At 37.3% G+C, this 15,902-nt stretch overlaps 5 protein-coding genes across 5 annotated transcripts; 3 read left to right on the forward strand and 2 right to left on the reverse strand.

Annotated features, from left to right (window-relative positions):
- Positions 1-4: 4 nt before the first annotated feature.
- Positions 5-995, forward strand: EV154DRAFT_418386 (vacuolar membrane protein-domain-containing protein; the record flags this gene model as incomplete). The annotated part of the gene is made up of 3 exons (XM_051595836.1): positions 5-195; positions 256-690; positions 743-995. 3 exons carry the CDS (start codon positions 5-7, stop codon positions 993-995), a joined length of 879 nt encoding a protein of 292 aa, XP_051459035.1.
- Positions 996-4,564: 3,569 nt separating this feature from the next.
- EV154DRAFT_504311 (uncharacterized protein) lies at positions 4,565-5,489 on the forward strand. The gene is made up of 6 exons (XM_051601034.1): positions 4,565-4,718; positions 4,769-4,893; positions 4,951-5,035; positions 5,089-5,127; positions 5,178-5,281; positions 5,332-5,489. Exons 1-6 carry the CDS (start codon positions 4,608-4,610, stop codon positions 5,390-5,392), a joined length of 525 nt encoding a protein of 174 aa, XP_051459036.1. The 5' UTR covers positions 4,565-4,607; the 3' UTR covers positions 5,393-5,489.
- Positions 5,490-5,522: 33 nt separating this feature from the next.
- Positions 5,523-9,259, forward strand: EV154DRAFT_504312 (XRN 5'-3' exonuclease N-terminus-domain-containing protein). The gene is made up of 10 exons (XM_051601035.1): positions 5,523-5,636; positions 5,696-5,876; positions 5,942-6,044; positions 6,096-6,209; positions 6,266-6,414; positions 6,483-6,750; positions 6,802-7,191; positions 7,249-8,002; positions 8,054-8,497; positions 8,565-9,259. The coding sequence occupies exons 1-10, from the start codon at positions 5,614-5,616 to the stop codon at positions 9,199-9,201; spliced, it is 3,063 nt and encodes a 1,020-aa protein (XP_051459037.1). The 5' UTR covers positions 5,523-5,613; the 3' UTR covers positions 9,202-9,259.
- Positions 9,260-9,544: 285 nt separating this feature from the next.
- On the reverse strand, positions 9,545-12,790 carry EV154DRAFT_504315 (uncharacterized protein). The gene is made up of 2 exons (XM_051601036.1): positions 12,155-12,790; positions 9,545-12,092 (listed from the first exon to the last, which is right to left on the reverse strand). The coding sequence occupies exons 1-2, from the start codon at positions 12,672-12,674 to the stop codon at positions 9,607-9,609; spliced, it is 3,006 nt and encodes a 1,001-aa protein (XP_051459038.1). The 5' UTR covers positions 12,675-12,790; the 3' UTR covers positions 9,545-9,606.
- A 215-nt stretch (positions 12,791-13,005) lies between these two features.
- EV154DRAFT_441168 (ATP synthase subunit beta) lies at positions 13,006-14,827 on the reverse strand (the record flags this gene model as incomplete). The annotated part of the gene is made up of 4 exons (XM_051596948.1): positions 14,650-14,827; positions 14,539-14,581; positions 14,305-14,471; positions 13,006-14,245 (listed from the first exon to the last, which is right to left on the reverse strand). The coding sequence occupies exons 1-4, from the start codon at positions 14,756-14,758 to the stop codon at positions 13,008-13,010; spliced, it is 1,557 nt and encodes a 518-aa protein (XP_051459039.1). The 5' UTR covers positions 14,759-14,827.
- Positions 14,828-15,902: the final 1,075 nt, after the last annotated feature.

Here is a 15,902-nt window from a genome sequence, read left to right on the forward strand (position 1 = left end):
TGCAATGCTTATCTTGCCCAACTTTAATCAGGCGACTCTCTCAAATAACGAGTTAGAAAACTATAACAATGAAAGCAGCTGTAAATTGATGGATGGATTTGCCATCTTCATACAATTTAGTTTATGCTTTACAGCTTTATTGACATTAATTTATAAACGATCAACTGAATCACCACAAAGACCAATTCAAATATGGTAGCTATAGAAAAAAAAATGACGTAGTGAGCAACAAATAACTTATGTCTATTCCAATAGGGCTTTGGATGCCAGCAAACAATTTGTTGGTGCTGGCATGATTCATTGTATAAACATATGTATAAGTTATTCCGCAAGTAAACAGGAGCATGGACCAGCCACCAATCTTTGCACTTGGTATTTTTTAAATGTTGCACTGGATACAACCTTAGGCGTACTTATTTTATGGTGTTGGTTTAACTTTATATTAACAATATTGGATATGTTAAATGTAAAGGACGGATTTCAAACTGGCGAATATGGCCCACCTCCATTGTCTAATATGATTGTACCTTGGATTAGACAAATGTCCGTATTCCTACTGTCTGGGATATTAGCAAAATGTTGTCTTTACACTATTCTAATTAGTTCGCCTTGGTTATTTTGGTTGGGTGAAATCTGTATTGGTTGGACCCAAGGCAATGAAAAATCTCAGGTGGTCTTTGTCATGTTAATGTAATGGGTCGTATAAGTTATTTAAATATATTTATACTAACTATTAAAATAGATTTCCAATAATCATGAATGCAATCCAATTTTGGCTAACTGATACAATTCTTAAAGTGCAAGAATTATCTGTGAATTCAACAACAAATAATGAAGAAACTAAAAAGCCGGTTTTAATGCTTTACCATCAGCCAATGAAAACTTCTATCGAAAAAGCACCTTACTTTTCCACTCCAATGTTTGCAGTGTTGATAGAACAAACGGAAAGAACACCATTGCTTTTCCCTCCTAGCAAGCACCGTATGTCTTCATAAATTATATGTATATATATATATATTTTGTTATTATTTGTTTGTAAATATATTCGCTTCTTTTATTTATATCTGTATCCCTTTCAACGGGTAAATGTTGTCAATTCGAAAAAAGTGATCGTTGGCAGAATTGAAGTGCTGGTTTACATATACATAATTCACTTTGTTATCCCCCCCCCCCCCTGTTGTATTTAGAGGATACCAATCTTAATGGTTTATTTCAACTAAACGATAAATTGTAACATTACATTGATTCCATTGGATAATTAATTAGACAATAGCTTGTCTATATTCCACAATTAGTTAATGCTTGAATTAAGAAGAATACTGAAGTAGTCTATAATCAGAAATGTAGTTAGCTAATTTAATGGGGTTTTTAATTCACTATAAAACTGTGGATGGGAGAATATCTGTTCTGCTTATAAGTCAACGAAAAGTAAAGAATAATATTGCGTCTACCAGATTTCGATCAGCATATTTTAACTTTTTATTTCGAAAAGGCCGTCTTAACGTGGAAATGATATTAAGTGGGAAACTTTTAATTAAGAGGACTGTATACTGCATTCCAAGTGAATAAAAAAGGTACTCAGTTGGAAAATACTAGTTCATTGTCCTAGAAAACTTGACGGATTATACTGCATGAAAGGAAAAGATAAACTTGAAAAATAAAGAAAATTCGAGGCCGAGACAGTTAAGAGGTATTAAACCTTGTGATTATATCCTAAGAAGTAATTCTTTTAAACCCAAGCATGCATAGTTTACGGTATTTGTTTACAACCTATATCAAGAACGGACTTTGATAAACAACGTACTGAGTCACAATGTAATGCTTGCATACATGCACTACCGATTACTGTTAAAATCTAGACCCTTTTTTTCAGGATGTCAATTTAGATAACCCCTTTCAATCACCAGCTATTATGTTGTCGTTTATCTAGCCGAAAAAAGAATTAAATTGCATAGGATAGGGGTTATGATTAATTTCTAACCAAGAAAATACTGTTTTTACGTCAACGTGCAACAATGACCATTTCGCTAGCCCCCTTTCCCTAGACTTTCGATTCGCTTGTGTAATTTTTAATGACTAATTTGTACTAATTGAACTTTTGTCAGTGTACTATGAGATATTATTACATCATTTTACTTTCTAACAAAATATTATTAAGGCTGGGCTGCGCACAAAACGTGTCTAACTGATCATTACCTAATTAGACGGCCTTTTTGTGGCTTGTTGTTTACAGGAATAGAATTCATCGAGTAGCCAAACCTCCTTAAAAATTTATGTCAGAGTAAAGGGAGTAGATCGCTTCTTCTCCGTGAATAAAAGAGGTGAGCTAATTTTCTTACTTGTGGATAGGAAATAGCTCTCTAAAGTACGGACATTGATTCAATGAATCGACGTTCATCAATGACTTGTTTAATAAAGTTTTACACACGTAATTTTACGCGTACCATTGGTCATCCTTTTCACTCGAATCCAAATATAATAAAGGACGCCAATGACGTGTGAATCATATTAAGCACCACCCTGGATACAGCTCAACAATCGCGATATGTCGTTTCTTTCTAAATATCGTTTCTGCTGGGACGCATGATTCGGCTTTACTAAATAAACGAATTGCTACAGCAATAGACTAATTGATGAATATAGTTAAATAAATTTAGTCGGGATTAATTAGGTGGTACTCCAAAGTCTGGTATTACATATAGCAAGGAGTAGTTCCTGACACATATGTAATATATTGCTTTTTACTATGCTTATTAGATGAAAACGAGTATATTTTGCATTTTGTTACAATGGCTCATACTATTGATTTATTTTCCGTTATCGATTACTAACTGTGAGTTACAATTTTTATATGTAGTTATTATGTTTAATACGTCTATAATAAGTTTCCTTGCTAATAAAGTTTTAGCTGTTTGAGACAGCCTGATAGTATATGTGAAAGGTGATTACTTACGTTCTGATTATTTTATACACTTTTAGCAGTTTAAACGTGAAATTTAAGTAGTCTAGATTTGGTATTCTGTTATAAATTTGCTCGTTACTTATACTTATGACTTGCGATTTTTTGTTTATACATAATAGATGGATCTTTCATCCATTTGTATTTGTCTGTAACGAGATTTTTTTTCGTGTCTCAGTTAGTTACTTGCTTCAAAACAAGTTCTTTCAATTGTAAAAGAGCTGAAATGGTGCTCAAAGGAGCATGAAAGTTTTTGGATCGGGAAGTTTCGACCTATTTAACGTCATTTTGCTATAAACGTTTTGTGATTAAAGATAGTGAAAATCAAGCAGAAAATTAATTGTAGAACGAAGGTGAGTAGTTGAAGACGTTACGTGGGATGAAAAAGGCATTTATATTTTTACAAGTAAATAGACTAGTTAAAGGATAAACCAGTTCCAATTTGTAAATTTTATAATTAAACTCTATTATCCTTTTAAGTAGTTAGCTATGTTGTTTTCACCGTATTTGCTTGCAACAAGACATACCTTGGCCTGAAACTCTGTAACCGGAAGCATTATTTATGTTACTTACAAATAATCTATTTATCATGAATTGTTATTCCAAAACCATAAAAATCAGACTTTTTTCCAGCTATTTAAGCACTATGCTTAACATCTGGCTCCATAGAAGTATCATCAGTAGGGCCGGTAAAACTGCTGCAAAATTTAAACCTTGATGAGTATTAGTCTGCTTATTATGAATAATGCTGTGACAGATTTATAACCATTTGGTGCTTTTCTTTGACTCTGTTTATTTCTCGTCTTCTGTGGCTAAAGTCTCAATTACTCGCAATATCCAATAACATTTGTTAAAAAACTTCATGCAAATAACATATTTCTGTCCTTTGCCCTTGTTATTCTTTTGAATTTGAAAGTTGCTTCCACATTAATCTCAGCCCCTTTCCGTTAGATAGATAATATAAATCCCAGAAACAATTTACTAAATCGTAATTTATAAGGACTGAATTAAGTTTCCAAAAATTACACGGTTATAACTTTTCTGATAAAACCGATTTGTAGTTTGTTTTGTCACTGGTCGCAGTTAGACATTTTATTATATCTGATGGATAGTATAGCATAAAACTTATCTCGAAGAAACCAGAATCTTTTGCCGTGAAGAAGTGAAAATATCTGGTTACGTAAAGTAGTTATTTGAAAATCACGAGATTTTAAAGCTAAGTACGGGTAACGTATTCTTAATGTATAATAACTTGCTTCTATTAGTATCATTCTGTGCAGTGTAATTTTTGTTTTGTCTGTATAACTTTATTGGTGCTTCACGTATATTCCATATCTCAAGATGAATACAAACTGATATTTCTTAATAATGGGGCTTCTAAGTAACTTGGTTATACCCTATCTGTGTGGAATTGGCTACTTTTTTGTAAATAAAAGCCTTACCAAAAAACATAACATTTGTTAATCGAAATAAAGTCGCGGGAGCAAAAATATTGTTAAAACTAACTGACACAAAAGAATAAACATTTGGTTGGCACGGTCGAACTAGATCAGGTCTTATAAATATAAATTTTGAGGCATGTGCTGCTTAAATTTGTTACAGAAACGGGAACTGAATTTTTTGGACTTTTATCTTTCCACATATTAAAATGAGTTTCAATGACGAGAATAATAACGTGTTCATCTGTGGAAAAATATTTTGTTGCTTTTCATTAGGCAATAAAGGCAAACAGTTTGGAGTGTATTTTGCGGGCATACTGGTAAAACAAAGCACTTAGGATAGTTACAGGAATATTGAAATAAACAATAGTTTGCCTTGGGTTGGTGGACTTTCATCGACGGTTTAACTATACTGTGGAATTTACAAGATCGTCTCATTGCGCCAGGAATAGAAGATTGGGCTCCTGGAATTGTTACGACCTTTGGCATGATCATGTAAGTATGGAACAAAAGACATTATTGGCCCAGTTTTGCTGACTTGATTTTTTTTAGAGTCAACTTGATTGATAAGGAAACATTGAAAGGAAATGGGTATGACGAAGAATTTACTTGGAGAGCTCGTTTGTTCTTATTTTTGGTATAGTAGAAAATAGTAGCAAATTAGATGCCAAATTTATTTAAATCTTATAGGGGTTCGCTATGATGGCCGGAGGACTGTCGGGTTCAGTGGTTAGTTTTAGGTTATGATTAATTTTCCATGATTTTAATTGTTTATTTAGGCTGTACTAGTAACAAAATACATTTATAATGATAACGATCTCGATCTATTGAATACTTACTTGGGGATCACAGATGTAGTTCAGTGCTCATTGATCATGATTAGGTAACTAAAATAGACGACCAAATGGCAAATATCTAATGTTATCATGTTAGCACGGCAATATTATGGTTTGCCCAAAGCAGTTCTGAAAATCAACAGTACTATCAAATTTAATAAATATTTATTCCCAACGGCAGTTATGTGTCATGCAACCTATATTCATTCTTCAGCTATCCTTGTGTATGCTTTACTGACGTCCATTACAGATGGGGCTTGCCTTTTTGAGATCGTGACGGTTATGTGACGGTCCACTCCTCACCCATTGTCCTGCTTTAGCAACTTTTTTACCCTAAGTCCTTTTCCACCTTTTTTTATTTAAACATTAAGTTATAAATATGGGAGTTCCCGCATTCTTTAGGTATGTGAATACTCGATCGCTAATATCATGTGTTCACGAAACTAACCTGGTATTACTAGGTGGCTTTCGGATAAATTCCCAAAAGTTATTACGACCGTAATTGAAGAACATCCTAAGACAGTGAATGGAGTCGTTATACCTGTAGATACAACCAAGCCTAACCCCAATAACGAAGAATTTGATAATCTTTATTTAGACATGAATGGTATTATTCATCCCTGTTGTCACCCTGAAAACAAGGTAAATATAACGACGTTCGAATCTAAAGTATAAGTTCTCTAAACTTATTGACGCTTATGTATTAGCCTGCTCCTGCTACTGAAGACGACATGATGATCGCAATCTTTGAGTACATGGATCGTGTTGTTGACATGATTCGCCCTCGTAAACTTCTTTACATGGCTATTGGTAACTAAACTAATTTTTTCTATTTTTCATTACGGCACTAACCTTTAATAGATGGCGTTGCTCCTCGTGCTAAAATGAATCAACAGCGCGCACGTCGTTTCCGTGCCTCCCAGTTGGCTCAGATTGAACACGAAGCAGCTGACAGAATTGCTAATGAATTATCAGGTTTGCCAATTTTTTTTATGAGAAAAGGAACATCAGAATTAATTTTTTTGTCAAAGCTATCGGTCAATCTCATCAATTACCGGAAAAGAAGGAGCACTTCGACTCTAATTGTATCACACCTGGTACCCCTTTCATGGCTCATTTAGCAACCTGTCTCCGCTATCATATCGCAGCTAAACAAAACTCTGATCCCCTATGGAAAAATGTAAATTTTTATGATGTTCGAAGTTCCGCCATTCTGTATCTAATCACGCTATTTTCTTTTGTTTTTAGCTTAAAGTCATTCTTTCAGATGCGACCGTTCCTGGAGAAGGTGAACATAAGGTCATGGAATTTATTCGCGTTGAGAGATCTCGGCCTGAACACAATCCCAATACCAAGCATGTCATGTATGGTTTAGATGCTGATCTTATTATGCTCGCCTTGGGAACACATGAACCTCATTTTAAAGTATTACGTGAAGATGTCTTTGTTGACAATAAAAATAGAAATAGTTGCTTTAAATGTAAGCAACCTGGACATGCTGCGAACCAGTGCAAAGGTAATTGAGGATTATTATTTTTGTCACCGTGAAACTAATGCATGAATATAGTATCTGACGAGGCTATTGCTGAAATGAAGAGAGAGGAAGCCAAACTTGCAGTACCTAAACCATATGTTCTGCTTCACGTGAATGTTTTGAGAGAGTATTTGGAGCACGCACTTAAATTTAATATACCTGGAATTCCCTGGGATTTGGAAAGAGCTATTGACGATTGGGTTTTTATGTGTTTCTTTGTTGGTAACGATTTTTTGCCTCATCTTCCCTCCCTTGAAATTAGAGAAGGTGCTATCAGTACTTTGAGTTTGTTGTGGAAGAGTACTATGCCTATGATAGGTGGCTACATGACTCACAATGGCGATGTCGATCTTAAACGTGTTCAAGTTTTAGTCACAGAGTTGGGTAAAATGGAAGACGAAATCTTTTCCGAAAGAAAGAGGAGTAAGTTGTATACCACACACATTAAAAAACACTGTTAACTGATATTGTTGAAACTAGCGGAAGAAAAACGTGCTCAAGGTGCTAAGAGAAGAAGATTAGAAAACGATAGACGTGCCCGTGAAACCAAGACTTTTGATCCCAGAGGTCCTAACTTTGGCGATATGACCGCAGCCCCTGTTAATGATCCTAACGCTGTGATGTCAAACAGAGATGTTGTCGCAAATAGAGCTGCTATTCGTATAGCCAATATTAATGCTGCTGCTGCATTAAAGGCTGAATTATCAGGCGCACCACCTCCTGTTGCTATTACAGAAGAAGCGTCTGAAATTGCTGGCGTTAAGAGAAAGGTTGAAGAAATTGAGGATGCTGGTGAGATGGAAGATGTTGTATCGGACATTATCGAGAAAGATGACGAGCCTGTTGAAGACGCCGAAACTACTGCTAAAGCAATTTTAAAGAGAGTTGAGGACGAGAAGAAAGCAAAGGATGAGGCCGCCCGTCAGCGCGAGCCGGATGATGAAGTCCGTCTTTGGGAAGCCGGTTGGAAGGAAAGATACTACAAGTCTAAATTTGGTATTACTTTGCAAGAACGAGATGCCATCAGAGAGATTGTTAAATCCTACTGTGAGGGTCTTGTCTGGGTTTTTAAATATTATTATCAAGGCTGTGTTTCATGGTCTTGGTATTATCCTTACCATTATGCACCTATGGCGTCCGACTTTGTCAATATTGATACATTTGATATCAAGTTTGATTTAAATGCACCCTTAAAACCATTTGAACAATTGATGGGTGTATTGCCCGCCGCAAGGTAAGATAGAGTAATAAATATAAGCACATATGACTAATCATTTTTATTCAGTAAAATGCATTTACCTAAGGCATTCCATAAATTGATGACTGAAGGTGAATCTCCTATTATTGATTTCTATCCCACAGAATTTGATGTTGATATGGATGGTAAAAAATGGGAATGGCAAGGTGTTGTGAAGTTACCGTTTATTGATACAAAACGTCTTTTAAAGGCAATGGATACTGTATACGATCAACTGAATGAAGAAGAGAGACAAAGAAACTCAGAAGGTCCAAGTGTCTTATATGTCAGCGAACTTCACAAAGCATACAATTCTATCAGTAACGTATACACAAAGAGAGCAACAAATGAAAGAATGATTTTGGACGCTCGACTGAGCGACGGTTTAACTGGTGAAATCGATAAGGACCCAGAGTGTATTCCTAGAAGCACCTTCCGTACTCCTTTACCCGACTTTGATTTACCGGATATTGCTAATGATAAATCCATCAGGTACAGTGTGTGAATAAGGCAAAGGTCGCGGAAATAGTTTACTCATATATCTATCCTCTTTTTATAGCGTGTCTTATTTCTTACCGAATACTGAAGGAACACAATTCTCTTCACAATTATTAAAAGGACTCAAATTAGACAACTCTTTGGGGTATGAGGATATTCAATTAGCAACTTTTGAAAAGATCGATAATCGTCAACGTTACAATAACAACCGTGGCTGGACTGCACAAGTGAATCACATGGAAGATTATCGCGAGTATAACAACCGTGGTAGAGGCCGTGGCGGAAATAACAATCATCGCAATGACCCTTCTCGTGGATACGGTGGTGGTTATAACCATGGCTATGATGATGGTTCAAGATTCCCCGGTACTCAACAGTACGGTGGAAATCAAAGACGCGACTATTCCCAACAGGGTGGTTATAACCAAGGCGGTGGCGGCTACCAAAATAGTGGCTATGGGCAACAAAATAGTGGCTATAACCAACAGCCACAGTACGGTAGTGGTGGTGGTGGTTATGGTCAAGGATACAATCAACACCAAGGTGGTGGGGGTGGATATGGTCAGCAACAGCCTTATTATAATAATCAGCAAGGTGGTAATGGCTACGGTAACAACAATAGAGGTGGACGTGGAGGAAATAGAGGAGGAGGATACGGAAATAACAGAGGTCGAGAAGGTGGACGTGGATACTATTAGGCACAGATATTTATATATATTAAAAATAAATAAAATATCTTCAAGTGATTATGAGACATTTAGAAAAAATGTACTGAGTGCTTAGTTTATAAAGCAGTTTAGCTTTTTAATACATCTGAGCGGACCTAGCAAACGAAAAACAGGAAATTTCATATTAAGTCTACATAATAATATTATAAAAAGAGAAGATACAATGCAAAAGTAATAGATAAAACACGATTAGCAACGGGATAATTAAAAATCCATGTGGTTAAGGATGACAAAAACAAAGAAGAAGCCTCATTTGATAGAAAATACTATGATGAGTTATCCTAATACTAAAAAAGCGGCAAGAAAGACTGGATGAAGTTTAAAGATTGATAACATCACATTTATTAAATATTAACAGACTAACTGGATGTTATATTAAATGTACAATCTATGAGAAGTATCAGGGTACATCCCCATATATCCATGTTGAGATTGTTGAGGTGTTTGTTGTAAAGGTACAGTCTGGGTAGGAGGGTATCTTCTTCCAAAATTATTCTCGTTAGGAGTATCCTGCAAATGATGTCCATTGACACCACCATTCACAGCACCACCGCTATTTGCTGCTGTACCGCTACCAATATTTTCAGGTGGAGGTGGAGGAGCCCCATACATGTTTTGGTTAACAGGTCCCCATTGTGGATGGTGGGGTGGTGGAGGATTCCATTGCTGATCTTCATTGAACGCAGCCATCATTCTTGGAGAAACTCTTTGAGGAATATAAGGGTAATATTCACTACCAGGAGGCGGCATATTATTGTATCCATAAGGTAGGGGTGGGGGTGGTCTCATCTTGAGCCGATCTCTATCACTCATCATCCCCATATGGGACATATGTGGTGGGGGTCCGAAAGCTTGGTTATGGTACATCATGGAAGGCGGCATAGGCCCATTATTCGAATGCGGTGGCGGTCTTCGACGGTATCTGTTACCCGAATTATTACGGGAAAGACGAGGATCATCATGAAATTGTTGTGGAAAGTCTCCATCTGGATTATATCGAATGTTTACCTCGGGCGGATCATGTCGATTGGTATCATTCTCCATTTCATCATCTTCGCCATCGCCATCGTCATCATCTTTTTCAGCTGCGGAATGGTATCCGTTCTGCAGATCCTGACCGTTCCCTGTGCCTTCTGAAGGGTTACTTTTAGCACTATGCGTAGAAGACTTTCGCGAACGAATACGACCAGGAGGAATAAATCGATTGTTATCCCCCATTTCAGCGGGGCTATAAGAAAGCTCATGCTGCTGCTGTTGTAAACGATGTATATGTTGCTGTTGATCTATAAACTCCTGTGGTGGTAGCCACTGTGACTCAACAGATTTTGAGCGCTGACGTCGTTGCTGCTGGGGAAAATTACGAATATTTCGAACTCTAGGAGGATCGAAAAGATCATAGCGATTTCTACCTTCCATGTATTCCATCTCAGGATGATAATTTCTTACGTTCCCATATCTAAACTTGTTGGACGCAAAAGAAGGTTGAGGAGGAAGGCCATGTGGGTTGTTCAAATACTCAAAGTCTGTTTTGCTGGCATCAGGGAAATAGCTTTCTGAAGGTGATTCCTGATGGTAACTGTAACGATTACTTGAATTCAGCTGTTTACGAAGTCCTTTGGGACGACCGCTGTCTGATTGTCGGTTTTCCAATGATTTGGGGGCCTCTGCTAGGTTAGCTCGAGTTTTGCTTCTTGATGAAGAGGCGGATGTGGATGGTTTCATCATCGGGTTTGTCTTGGTGATATATTCTTCTTCGATGGTAGGTCCATTTAAGCTCTTGATGGGTGGTTGCAAATCCTCAAAACTTGCCTGATGTTGACCTATAGTGGCCGTGATAGCATTGTTATCAGCGTCGTTAGTGTTATTAAGATCGTCCATAAAAAATTTACCAGCGATAGCCATTTCCAAGCGTTGTTTAGTCAAATTGATTTGATCCAAGATTTCTTTCTCTCGTAGTTTTTGTTCCTTGACTCTATTCAAGTGTTCTTCACGGTCAGAAACACGCTGCTGCTGCATACGATCAACAGCACGTTTCAGCTCTTCTAGATCCTCATTGAGTGCCATTTTTTTCATATTGTGTTGTATATCTGAAATAGCAAGAGAATGGTTTCGGCTAGTATTTTCGAGCGGCATGAATATATTTTTGTTATTGTTATTGTTTTGAAAAGCAACAAAAGCGGATGGTTCGGAGGTTTGTGATTGATTCCCAGGTGGTTTATCACTGTTATTTGTAATTCTACTTTGGGATATAGGTGTAACAGCCAGTCCGATGGTGGCTGAAGATGCAGAGGATGAGCTCGGCCGGGTGACTTTAGTCTGACTTGTACCTGTGGGGTGCGGTGATATAGAAGATGCGTCACTAAATCGTAACGGCGTTTTTTCTCGTTTATTATTTCGAAGACTTGTGGGATTTTGAATAACTTCTTCAGACGGCAATGATGGTGACTTATTAGGCTCTGTATTTTGAAAATTAAAAGTTGCGTTTTCCTTGGTGTGTTTGGCGGATTCCACTAAATCTTGAGGTGTAGAATATGTATTCATTTGGGTTGAACTTTTGATGATTTTCGTATCAGATTGATGGACTGATACGGAAGACGTGGGGTTGTTATTAGGAGCGATATCAATATTATTTGAAGAGGGTTGTATCGGTAAAAATGAGTTGGCCGAAAAAGAGGGAAATGCTGGCGTATCGTTTATCAGATTGTTACTCGAACATGAAACAGAAGAAGTGGTAAAAAAGGGAGACTCAGACGCGGAAGTATAGTGTCTAATTGAATCATCGCTCGTCCTTGTGACGGAGCCGAGTGATTGGTGGTTGTTATTATCACTTTCTTGTCTTTGTGATTCGAGTTTTCCAATTACTATTGTTGTCATCAGTTGATTTTTTTTTTGATTGTGAGACAAGAAACCTAATAAAACTTACCTCCTTCATTAGTAAACAAGGATTCAATAGGACTTTTTTCGCTTTCTTCAATGGGACTAAGCTTCTTATGATTTACTTCTTTAGTCACGGTGTGATCTGCAGCAATTACATTGCTTGGGAATAACTCAATAATATCACTTTCGTCGCTTGAATCTCCCGAAAAGCTTTCTTCATCTTCACTGCTTTCTACTTGGGTCTTTTCGTATTCATGACTTTTGAACAAAAATCGAGTAGGCGGTAAACTATATACCGGTTTGGGCATCAATAGGTTTGGAGGTGAGCTAATTGATCGACCTGGAGCTGCAACACCCGACACTTTTTCTGTTTTTTGACTAGAGATGGATGGTACCGATTTTTTCGATGGTTGATCACCTCTGTTCCCACCTCCAATAAGTGTCGATATTTGAGATTCTGTCATATCTGCATATTGAACTCCACTTATCATGGGAATTGGGATCTTTAAATGGCCAGGCTTAACAGTGCTTTTCTTCTTCTTTCCAGTTCCAAATATTTTTAGCATTTCTTCACAATAATAATAAGGTTATCTTCTTTTCGGATCTGGCGTAATTAAAAAATTATAATAGGGAAAAAAGAAATTGGATATATATATATATATATAAAAAGCAAAAAGGCAAATGATTAAAAATAAACAGAAATAAATAGCCAAAAAGTCCAATAATAAAGGATGTGGGGCCAATGCACACATATCGGACAAACAAGTCACTCCTTTTTTTCTAAAAAAAAAAAAAAAAAACGCTATTGTATGACAGTAAACGTCATGTTAACATGGTGCAAAGTGGAAAATTTCTAAAGATTGTTTATTTTTATTGTTTATAAATGATTTTTTGTTAAATTATTGAGAACCGATTTCCTTGGCGAGTTCTTCAGCACGCTTTTGGACATCGTTAATATCACCTTGCATGTAGAAAGCAGATTCGGGCAAGTTATCGTGCTTACCACCCAAGATTTCTTGGAAAGAACGGATGGTATCAGCAAGAGGGACGAGACGACCTTCATAACCAGTGAAGACTTGGGCAACAGCGAAAGGTTGAGACAAGAAACGTTGGATCTTACGGGCACGTTCGACAACAAGTTTATCTTCTTCGGACAATTCATCCATACCCAAAATGGCAATAATATCTTGGAGAGACTTATAGTTTTGGAGGATTTGTTGAACTTGAGTGGCAACCTTGTAATGCTCATCACCGACAATACGGGGATCGAGGATACGAGACTTGGAATCAAGAGGATCGACAGCGGGGTAAATACCCAACTCAGCAATGGAACGAGACAAGACAGTGGTAGCATCCAAATGTGCGAAGGTGGTAGCAGGAGCAGGATCGGTCAAATCATCAGCAGGGACATAGACAGCTTGGACGGAGGTAATGGAACCGTTCTTGGTAGTAGTGATACGTTCTTGCATACCACCCATATCAGTGGAAAGAGTAGGTTGGTAACCGACAGCAGAGGGAATACGACCCAAAAGGGCAGAGACCTCAGAACCAGCTTGAGTGAATCTGAAAATGTTATCAATGAAAAGCAAGACATCTTGACCCTCATCATCACGGAAATATTCAGCAATGGTCAAACCAGTCAAGGCAACACGAGCACGAGCTCCTGGGGGTTCGTTCATTTGACCGAAGACAAGAGCACACTTGGACTCACCCTCGAGTTGGATGACACCGGTTTCAATCATTTCATGGTAAAGATCGTTACCTTCACGAGTACGTTCACCGACACCACAGAAAATGGAGTAACCACCATGGGCCTTAGCAATGTTGTTAATCAACTCTTGAATCAAGACAGTCTTACCAACACCAGCACCACCGAAAAGACCAATCTTACCACCACGAGCATAAGGAGCCAACAAATCGACAACCTTGATACCAGTCTCGAGAATTTCGGGAGTAGGAGATTGATCAACGAATTCGGGAGCTTCAGCGTGAATGGGACGATGAGTCTTGGCAGCGATAGGACCACGCTCATCGATAGGTTCACCAATGACGTTAATAATACGACCAAGGACTTCCTTACCAACGGGGATAGTGATGGGGGCACCAGTATCAATGACCTTTTGACCACGGACAAGACCTAATTAAATTTTAATTTAAAACACAGGCCATAAATTATCTAGGGTGGGGGTGTCATACCTTCAGTACCATCCATAGCAATGGTACGGACAGTGTTCTCACCCAAATGTTGAGAGACTTCAAGAACAAGACGTCCACCAGAGTGATCTTGAACTTCAAGAGCGTTCAAAATAGCAGGTAAGTTATCTTGTTCAAATTGAACATCAACAACAGCACCAATAACGGAACTATTTAGTTTTGCAGAAAGTTAGGCGATATGTCAAGATATATTATTTTTTTCTGTGTTGTACTTACCGAATTTGACCAGCAGAAGCGGCTTCGGTGGCATAGTTACGAACTGTTTACAATAAAATAAAATGTTACTGGTTACGTCCCACTACTTGTAAAAAAAAAATTGGTACTAACCCTTGAAGGCAGCAGGCTTCACAGCAGCTTGAGCAAGAGTAGAAGCAGTAATATTTTGAGCACGAAGGGCGCTACGAGAGCCCGATGCAAGAGCACGAATGATAGCCATTATTACTTTTTACAAATTCCTTTTAGAAAAAGAAAAAGAGACCAAGTTTAGAATAATAAAACTTTCTTTTGAGACTCAATACGCATATTAAAGCGTGGGCCAGGGTGAAATGTAGTCGTCACATTTTGCCGGTTGCTTCGTGCACTCTTTTTTATAATTATCAGTTACATATACAGTGATACTCTTGCTACCCCGCGCTTTTATGCGTGCACACACATATATAGAGGTAGATTGGCTTAACCTATTTCATTACAAATTCATGTATATTTGTGATTTTTTTAGTTTGCTTCATTCACTTAACAACCTCTGATTGGATAACCAAATCGATGACGTAACACTTAGTTTTTATTAGCACCACAATTTTCGATTTTATAGATACATTTCTCGAAAGCGTGGAGTGAGAGGCAGACATCTTCTTTCCTCATGGGTTGTGAAATATGGATCGGAAGAGTTATTTCGATTCTTATGCCACTTATTGAAGTTAGCGACTTCTTCAACTTCAACTTCTGCGCTGGAGATAAATATGTTTATTATGGCGTTTAGATTTTTCAATCCCGCGAAAAAAGAGTTGTTAAAATATGACTTTCAAGAGATTGTTGAGATTATTAACTCTAGATTTAGAAGAAAAAAAGACTGTGCAATCTCAATAGTAAGTGTGTTTACCTCGAATTTTTTTTGGTCCAAACGAACGTGCTTCGCCAAATACATGTGTTTGCACGCAATATCTCCTTTGCAAATTCAGTGCTTGTTTTGCAGAGCAACGTATTGAATGGGAAAGATATACCACTATATTAAGCTTAATGATTCGCATTGATAATAAAAAATCGTTTTAGTCTTGCTTATGATGGGGCGGGATAAATCAACAGCTTCCTGGAGAAGTTAACCAATTTATTTGCATGATTTTAGAAACAATTACCTTAAAAATGAGATGTTGTGCCTACAGAAGATACAAACATTAAGTTATTAAATCCTTATATGTAAAGGGAAAGCATTAATCTAGCTTAGTGTGTTTGTATATTATTACCAAAGTATTTATTATAAAGTTTATAGATTGGACGTTGCTGTATTGCACTTCATGATAACAAAAGACGAGAGTCTGCACTTTTCCAATCTCCCAAATAAATATATATTAACAGTCATTAAA

The sequence above is a fragment of the Mucor mucedo genome, assembly GCF_025094135.1.
Source record: "Mucor mucedo strain NRRL 3635 chromosome Unknown EV154scaffold_32, whole genome shotgun sequence".
NCBI lineage: Eukaryota > Fungi > Mucoromycota > Mucoromycetes > Mucorales > Mucoraceae > Mucor > Mucor mucedo.